The sequence below is a fragment of the Bubalus kerabau genome, chromosome 10 (genome assembly GCF_029407905.1).
Source record: "Bubalus kerabau isolate K-KA32 ecotype Philippines breed swamp buffalo chromosome 10, PCC_UOA_SB_1v2, whole genome shotgun sequence".
NCBI lineage: Eukaryota > Metazoa > Chordata > Mammalia > Artiodactyla > Bovidae > Bubalus > Bubalus kerabau.
In genome coordinates, this window is record NC_073633.1 from 72,794,012 (window position 1) to 72,803,682 (window position 9,671).

The 9,671-nt window shown below is 41.2% G+C and overlaps 1 protein-coding gene across 1 annotated transcript in view; it reads right to left on the minus strand.

Annotated features, from left to right (window-relative positions):
* The window catches only part of ATG14 (autophagy related 14), a 41,049-nt gene extending 32,679 nt beyond the window's left edge, over positions 1 to 8,370 (minus strand). Inside the window, exon 1 of the mRNA XM_055538135.1 lies at positions 8,041 to 8,370. Coding sequence (XP_055394110.1) covers positions 8,041 to 8,315 — 275 coding nt within the window. The 5' untranslated portion in view covers positions 8,316 to 8,370. The remainder of the gene's footprint in view (positions 1 to 8,040) is intronic.
* Positions 8,371 to 9,671: the final 1,301 nt, after the last annotated feature.

Here is a 9,671-nt window from a genome sequence, read left to right on the forward strand (position 1 = left end):
AGAAAACAGGTAGTGTGAGCAGAGCAAAAGAGCAGATGGTATCAAGGAATGTGCCTGGTCAGCAAGCCAACTGCTCACCAGCACCTCGTCCGTTCTCTGCATTTTCCAGTCCAGGACTCGTGGAGATAGGTTAGGGAAGGAAAAGAAAAAAGGAGAAGGGGGAAAGGCATATTTTATTTTATACACTGTCTTTCAAGCTGGGTTATTACATAAAATGTTTTCTATCTTTTTCCACGTCAGAACATAAAGATGTGTCTCATTATAGAATTTCACTGAATGGACATCATGTAACTTATTCACAGAAACTCCTGCTGAGGAACACTGCCATTGCTTCCAAATTTACACTACTATCAATAATGTTAGAAATGAATATCCTGGTGCACAAATCTTTTAAGCTTTTAGGTTTCTCTACAGGAAATTCTTACAAATAAACTGCTAAGTCAGATATTCACATGCAAACATCTGGCAGTTCTCTTTAAATTTCTTCTGAAATCATTTCATACGATATTTCCAACCCCACCATCCTGTTCTCATGCTCTCAGCTCTGCACTTTTTATTCTTTACTAACCTGCCTGGCTTCCCACTCCCTTCCTTCAAAGATAGTTTACAATTCATTTACTTGCCTTTCTTCATTATTTCTTATTGGCTACTTTTCATTTGTTATTCTATGTCCTTTGTTCACTTTTCTATAGTTTTTTTAAAGGGTTATTAGGAAAATTAGCGATTTTCCTTTCATACATCTTGAAATTCTTTCTCAATTTTCTTAGTGACTACTTATGGTTCTGCTCTGCAAAAATTCCAAAATTTTGTGCAGATACATTTATTCATTTTCTTGTTGTTGCTGAATGGCTCTATAGTTTTGCATTGTTTTCTGAAAGGAATCTGCCAGTGAACCTGTACCATGCATCAGGGCTTTTAAACACTTTTTTAATATCTTCTTTCCCAATTTAAAAATTTCTTTTGTGTTATTTACCAAATTCCTCCAGACTTGTATTTGCTTTTCTCCCCCCTAAAAAAGGATTCCCTTAAGTCAACTTTAAACCATGCCCCGTGATAGAGACTGGTGAGAACCAGGAGCAGGCGGTCACACACAGTCTGGTGCTATCAATCCAAGAGACGGTACACAACCCAACTCAGGTTCTGGAGTCACGTCTGCCTGAGCTGCCACTTGAGGACGGGTTAGAGGTGGCCCTGCTAAGGGAAGAAAGGCATTACAGGCAGAGGAGATTCTGCTATTTCACAAGCTAAGAACGTAATCTGCCCTGCCCCAGAGAACTTCACCAGACCAGGGGGACAGCAGGGTGACAAGGATCAGTTACAAGTGTGAGCCTCCATCGCTCCGTGCTGCGCCATGGCCACAGATCGTCCTGGGTGACTGAGTGGATCTGGCCACAAGCAGGACTGGTCACCTAAGTCTGTCCCATGAGAGCAGGAAAGCAGCACCCAGGCATGCACCCTATCCGGAGTCCTATTAATGCTGTGCGAGATGATCAATAACACCATCAGACCACCGACTACACCTTGCTGAGCACTGACTAGGTGCCTTTCATAAAATAACTCTCACCTTCCATCGCCGCCCAGTCCTTCCCCTCATCCTAGCGCTTCACATTCACTTGTGCCTAGGGTTACGGCAACAGAGAAGTCCAAGAAACACTTTTCCTGTATTTTAAGAAAGGTAAACAGAACAACCCCACAAAACTTTCAAATATGCAATTGAGGGCCTTAAGAATTAGTCAACCCTTATATTCCTTGGGTTTCTTAAATATGAAAGGAGAAAATAAGCACTGACAGCTTTCAAATCAGTGGGGGGGAATTTCCCCCAGCTCCGATTTGGACACAGGTTTGGTGAAGAGTTGATGACTCTGGCTCTAGAAATAAGGCAGTGAGACTTATCGGGTAAGAAAGAGCACAAATTTTCTTGGAGAAGAGCATAGCAATCTCTATTATACAAGCAGAAAGGGTTAAAGAACGGAGTATTTCTTGAACTAGGATACTGTCAATAACACAGCAAAAATTACTAGCATTCACATTTTTCTCCCTTAAGTTCTTTTAGGCATTCAAGGGTATGACATTTATGGACAAAGGCAATATGAAAAAACACAGTCCTTATCTTTATGTTAGAGTATTTAAAGTATGAGAAAATACACAACTTCAACAATGTGGGTTTCATCAATTGTAAATACTACAGTACCACACGGTCTGAAGTTGATTCAATCTGTGGGTGCAGAGCAACTACAGATAAAAAGAGGGCTGACTATAAATTATAGGTGAATTAACCCCTGTTGTTCAAGGCTTAACTGTAGCAAAAACATACTCCACTGGCAGGAATGAAGGTTAAGTCATTAGTAGAAAGTACAGACAGAGCACTGTTTAGTTTCCTCACTTGCAAAATGAAAATAATGATTATCCTACTTGATTATAGTGATTAAATAAGATAAATGTGAAAGCATCAGGTACAGGCACTTAACAGGCAATACAGGCTAGTTTCCCTTTTCTTCGTCGCAATCAGTGATTTTGCACTTAATCCTCCTAATGTATTAAATGTATGTACGTATTTCAGATCTGGAGGTCAATGTAAGAATTAGCATAGCCCAGCAGTAAGTAAGGCACAACTACTCTGAGCTTCCTCATCTTAAAAACAGGTTAATAACTCACGGTTTTGTTACCAGGGAACAAAGGAGACAATACTTGTGAAATCCTTCTACAAATTCTGAAGGGTACACATAATGGTTAAGAGTAGCCAGTGATACTGATTGAAACAAGAATTATATTTTCTTAGGAGATCCACATGTATTGTAAATACAATTAATAAGCTACATGGGATGGGAGCTGTGACCTTTCCTGAAAGAGATAACCAAAGCGCAGCAGGTTGATTAAACTCTTGTCTCAAGACGGGAGTCCAGGTACCTATGGAGCTTTTATTCTGCTGAGTGGGGTACACAGACGTGGGTCCAGAACCGAATCCTCGTGAAAACAAACTTTTATAAGCTAAGGACTGACAACCAAACAGATACTGGAGGGGAACAGAAATGTCTCAAGAGTAGTTTTTAGGATGCATCTTCCTCTCAAAATCTTCAGTAACATCTAAAATTTCTTGCTTGTCCTCTATCCCGCTTCTCAATTTGTCCGGTGCCCGTATTTCTGTTTTGTGGTAAAAATGTAGTCCTCAATGCCTAAAACTCATCAGTGAAAGGAGTGCTGTATCACTCCTAATGCTGTGTACTTATGAAAGCAATATCCATCTACTCACAAAATGCCTTTTTTTTTGATCCACACTTTAAAATAACTGGTTTCTAAACCAGCATGAAGATGTTCCTGGGTATCCTCAGATTATCCCCCCTGTCTTATTCTTACCCCCTATCATAAACTGGTAAGCCATTTTTTCCAGTTTTGAGTGGAAAGATTATTTCAACTTGTCAGTTATCTATTGGGTAACAGTGTTATTTCTAGTACCAGATAAATGTTTAATCCAGAAAACGACGTTCCTGTTAAAAGACCTGCAATTTTAAAATGTTCTCTGGTACAAGATTCAAAGGAGATGGTGTTGAGAATATTGCTTAAAATCATTCCTCTTCATCTCTGAAGGAAGCAAACAAGTCAAAAGACAGATGCAAAAGCAGAGATGTGGGTAGTGTCTCAGGACTGGGCCGAGGTGGGAGGTGAGGAAAGGAGAGTGCTGATGAGGGTACCAAGGCTATAAGGGAAGTGTCCCACTGAATAATATCCAAAAATAAAAACCAAAAGTAGCAAGTTCAAGTATTTTTCAATCAATTTAACTGCCAAACTCATACTATCCACAAAACTACATTAAGATGCATGTTCCCTTCTTAGAAGTCAAAAGAATTATTAGGAGACACATTTGTTCTTTAATATCGAATTTTCCTTGAACTGCTAAACCATTAGAACCTCTATATTCAGCTAGTCTATTAATAAAACCTGAAAAAAAATCTACATTTATAGGAACTTTGATATGTACATCACATTCAAGATCCTTGCAGGCACAGCTAATTTGGTTGACTTACTGAAAAGAACCAGGGGTTAAACAAGGGTATTTAAATCATGCTGAAGCTTCCATATTTTATTTCCAAGTGGTCTCCCACAGTCAGTGAGGAGTTTTCTCATAAAGTAAGAGGGGAAAAAGGGTCTGAAAGTAAAGCACAGAATACAAAATTTTTCATAAGTACTGAAGATTAGAGAATATCTCACAATCAACCTTTGGCCCCAAATATTTAAGGCTTATTAGTAGTCAGTGTAAATCCTCGAGAGCAGAAACCTGCCTTTCTCTTATCTGCTGGAATATTTCACGCCAATAACTGTACCCAATGAGCTCAGTAAAACTGATCTGGCCATCAGGACAGGGTCCTGGGTCTCAAGAGATTCTTGCATCCTACTACATGCTGGACATTGGTTAGTGAATGAAGGAAAACAAACAAGCAAACTCCTCTTCTTTAGAAATACACACTTCAGAAAAGGGGATGATTGAAGCTGAAGTGAAGCTGTCTGTTATCCCTAAACCTTAACTTTTTCATTTCTGAACGATCCTGGTATTTATTTTTCATCTTTCTGCTTCGTCATAAAAAGAAATCCACTGTAACACATCCCTGTCCTGAAAAGAATTCGTATTTCAGTTTCTAAAATGGTCCTGCCTTTACCATTCCCTTCAACAATCTGCTTATTACGTTCCTCCCCAGCGCTGCACTAACCACCAGGATGGGACTGAACAAAAGCAGAATTTACTCCTGTGTGGAACTCCTGATACATTCGGGATGCAGTTACCTTCCGCAGATAAGTGACACCACTTATCATGCTCAATACCATGAAAGAATTGAGTACTGTGACAGAAATGGGGGGAGAGATGGAAGTGGGGACCTACCTTAGTGAAGGTCAGGCAAAGTCTCGCTTAGGAAGTGCATTTAAGTTGAGACATGAAAGGCAAAATGCCAATAAGGAGGAACAGTGTTCCAGGCAGAGGGAATAGTAAAGAAAAAGGCCCATGGGTGGAAGAGTTCCATGTGTTTGAGGATGTGAGAGAAAGCCCAATTACTGAGCTGTGAACATGAGGGAATGTGGTGAGAGTTTACTTTTTGAGTACTTAATACATGCTAGACATCATGTTAAGTAATTCAGTGCATGCTCTTATGTAAGTACTACCAGAAACCTATGAAACTTCAAAATCACACAACAAATGGTGGAGCTTGGATTCAATTCAATGCAGCTTGAATCCAAAGATCACATTTTAAACTCAACCTTACAGCCAAAATTAGAAGGTAGGCAGTAGCCAGATCACATAGGGCTTAATAAGCACAGTAAAGAGTTTGAATTTTATTTTCTATAAAGTGTAAAAACACTGAAAGGTTTAAGCGAAACAGCGAGATTATCTGATTTACATCTCTACTGTGGCTGTTGTGTGAGGGCCAGAGGGTGGCTAGGGAGGAGCTGTACGTGTAAAAGAAAGAAAACAAAGTAGTGGCCAGGAAAGAAATGACAGCAGTCTGGACTAGAAGTAGACAGATGCAAGATCTACTCTGAAGCAGATCAAATTATACCTGTCAATGATTTGGATATGTGGAATAAGAAAAAAAGGAAAAAGCTAGGACAACATCCAGGTTTCTGGTTTAAGTAACAAAACGGGTCATGATGTATAATAATGAGGTGGTTCAGGATCAGACTAAATTTGGGAAGGAAGGGTAGATTGATTCAGTCATTCAACGAATATTTATTAAGCTTCTACTATGAGGATATAGCAGAGTACAAAACTGTCTTGTTTTCACAGAGCTAACATCATTGGAGAGGCAGTTACAAATTAATATGTAAACCATAAGATGGTGATAGGTACTATGGAAAACAAGAAATCACATTGTGTGGGGAAGAAAGTTACTATTTTAATTGAATGAATGCTCAGAGTTTCTCTGTAAGGAACAGAAGCCTACGGATTCAAAGAAAGTAGCCTGGAAGCCTAGAAGAAAGGAGTTCCTGGCAGGCTGAATAAGACTGAGGCAGGAGTGTTCTCAGTATGCCTGAGTACTGGCAAGGAGGCCATGATGTTTTGCAGAGTAGCTAAGAGAAAAGCAATAGGAGAACAACTGGGGGACAAACGATATAGAACTTCGGATAAAGACTTCGGTTTTTGTTTTTTTTTTAAACTTTGGGTAAAAGAGGACACCCCTGGAAGATGTGAACAGAGGAATGGAAGGATGGTATTAATCTGTATGCAATATGAGAAATTACACTATGAAGGAGAAAAGGCAGAAGCAGAGACTCAAGAAACAATAATCCTCTGGTGGACCAGACCAGGAGGTAGTGAAAGGGCTGGGATTAGGTTTTGAATGGCAGATGGGATTTGTTGATGGGATAAGATTTGGTAGCATTAAGAGAGGAGTCAAGGAAGACTGGAAGACTTTTTTTGCCTGTTCCAAAGAATTAGGTCATCATTTACTGGGCTGGGATGAGCATGAGAAAAATAGATTTATTATGGATAATCATGAATTCAGTTTGCCATATGAAGATGGAGATTCTCACTACAAATTTAAATACAAATAGAGCAGGTAGCTGTTTTCTCAATTTAATAAAGGCCTAGGTTGGAGAAACAAGTCTGGCAGTCTTCAACCTATAGATGATATTTAAATTATAGGAATGGATCTAGGAAAAAGTATATAGAGAAGAGGATCCAGAACTGACCCTCGAAAGACATTTCCATCTCATACCTAGTATTTTTATAATAAAACTGTTTTAATTCTTAAAGCTATTACTTATTACATCAGCAGTTTCTAAATTCATCAACTACATCAATGACTAAAACAATGCTGAACTAAAAGATTATATCATACAAATCTTCTCAAAAGAAAAAATAATGAACTCCATTCATGATCAGAAGACTATCAGAAACTCAAAAACACTTTCAAATACAGATGTTATATAATCCAGTGGTTAAGTGCATGGCATATGGGTTCAGGCTGCCTGGAATTTAATTCTGGTCCCTACCCTTATTATTTGTGTGACCCAGGGCAAGAAACTGTGCAGCTTCCTTAGCAGTAAATTAGGGATAATAACTTATTGGGTTGTTGTTAAGGCATTATTATCTGAACTTTTGCACTAAAAAAAATTAGCTGGCTTACTGTCACTAAGTTATTGAAACAAAAGTTGGGACTTAAAAAAGTTGCAGCTAACCACACTAATTTTACAATTATTTAACCAAGGGCTTGTTTCAGCCACTAAGTCGGTCCAACTCTTTTGTGACCCCATGGACTGTACCCCGCCAGGCTCCTCTGTCCATGGATTTCCCAGGCAAGAATACTGGAGTGAGTTGCCATTTCCTTCTCCAGGGCATCTTCCCCACCCAGAGACTGAACCCGGGGCTCCTGCATTGGCAGGTGTATTCCTTACCACTGAGCCACCTGGAAAGCCCAGGACTTGTAGGCCTCTGTTTAAATTTCAAAACAAGGCCAAAACGTGTTCTTAAATTCAATTCTCTTAACTAAGGGCTTGCAGCTCCCACTCTACATTTTTAAAACAGAGGAAACACATCTTCAAACTCCTTAACACTCAAAACAATCTTTGCAAAGGGGAGAAACTAGCTAGATTAGTTTACACATTAGAGTAAGGATGTCTGATAACAAGATCAATCTGTGACACAAACTACCAGGGCCCGAATCCCTCTTAACCAGTTATTTGATTCTCTTCTGGCCTCTTCTCTAGAAAATGAATTTTCTTTTGAAAATAATGATTAAACCAAGCTTTTGCTTGAGCGAATAACAAAGTACCGAGAATCCAATTCTATGGCAATAATAGGAGAAGACCTCTCCACAGGCACCACCTACTCCTTTTCCCTAGTACCAGAAGCACCGTGAGGTCAGACTCCTCTCGAGTGGGTTAGGAGGAAACTGCGACCTCTCCTCTTCGGGCCTCCATCCCCGTCCCCGTCCCCTGGGAGCAAAGTACCGGCGCAAAAGAGCTACCCTCGCTACCTCCTCCTCCAGGCTCCAGCCTCCGAGCCGGTGGAGACACCCAGAGAAGACAATAGCGCAGGGGCGGCTGCCGTACCTTTCACGGTCGCGGCCGTCGAAGTAGACGAAATCGCCGCTCTGGACGCACTTGGCGCAGGTCAGCCGCCGGCGGGTGGTGTTGCAGAGCGGGCAGCGCTCGACCGCCACGTACAGCCCCTCCGCGTCGTCCACAGAGTCTACCAGGTCCCGGGCGAGCGGCTGGGGCCCGCAGCCAGGAGCCTCCTGCGCCTGGGCTCCCTTCCCACTGGGAGACGCCATGATAGCATGAGAGCAGAGCCAGTCACGTGGGATTTTGTTTTCAACCAAGTGCATCTTGGGTGAGGAGGAGGGGCCTGGGAGGGGCCTAGCTCGGCGGGAATCGCGCGAGCACCTCTCCAGACCTCGCCTACCCCCAGCTACCGCTGGGTAGGAATTAGGTTAGAGCGGGGAGAGGCAGCGCAACGGAGTGTCATCAGCGGCTCCTTCACGTCCAGGCTACAACCTAACGTCACAAACTTGTGCAAGACATAGCAATACAGTACCCTCAGGATTTGGGGAAGACAGATTGCGAACGCATAAGGGAATTTCTGTCATTAGCTGTGGATACTAAATTTGGCTAAAACTACCGCAGAGTTGGATGAGGGAAGTGGGTCTTGGAGCGAGGTGGAATTATGGCTCATGTGATTTCGAGGCAAATTCCTCACCTCTCCTGTGTTCACGTGGAGGAAACTTCAGTGCCCACCCAACGTCGTGAGGATTAACAAGTCAATCCGTTTAATAGTAATCTGATAGTACTTGCCAATAATAACTAACCAGTGGAAACTACTGAACGTGTAAATCACAGTTGGATCTTTATGAAAAATTTTAATGTCCAGCATTCCGCTTCTATTCTCGGCCATATTCCAAGAATTTCAACTAGGTAGTATTTTAACATGGCTTGATTACTCCAAATTTCTTTCTGTGAGGATAAATAAGTTGGGCCAGAGGATTATATCAGAGTAATTGGTGTTTGAATATGCCTGTAAACTACAGAAGAAAAAAAAATTGGGCTCATAGGTCAAATGATCCAGACCAGTGACTCAAAAGGATTATTTTGGCAGGCTATAAATTAATGACTGCCTTAATTTCTCTCTTCAACTAGGGCTTCTCTCCCAAGTTCCATACCCCCAAATTCATAACTGCCTACACTAGGCTTAAAGTAATGTACGGTGACCAATTCACTGTACAGAATTGGTCTGAAGCAATTCAGAAACAAAACTGAACTCTCCCTCCCTACAAACGTTTCCTTATTTTGTTGTGTTCAGTCGCCCAGTCGTGTCCAACTCTTTGCGACCCCATGGACTGCAGGCCAGGCCTCCCTGTTCTCATTTTAGTGAAAGACAATCCCCGCCCACGTGAGAACAAGGTCCAAGACTCCTATTAGCCCATCCCCCTCCCTGTTAATCTCCACTTCTCCATCAAATGCGCATGATTCCCACAAGCTAATTGGGTTTTGAAGCTGAGCTCTTTGCTCCAGCCTCTTAAGTCTTATTTGATCTATTTTAATACAATTACACAGGGTTATGAAGGTACAAAAAAAGCACAAAATCCCTAAACTGTTTTCAAAATAGACTTTATACTAAACCTGAATGTTTCCTGAAAGATTAAGTTTTAGGGAGAGAAATACTTTTCTCTGATTATTTCAAACAA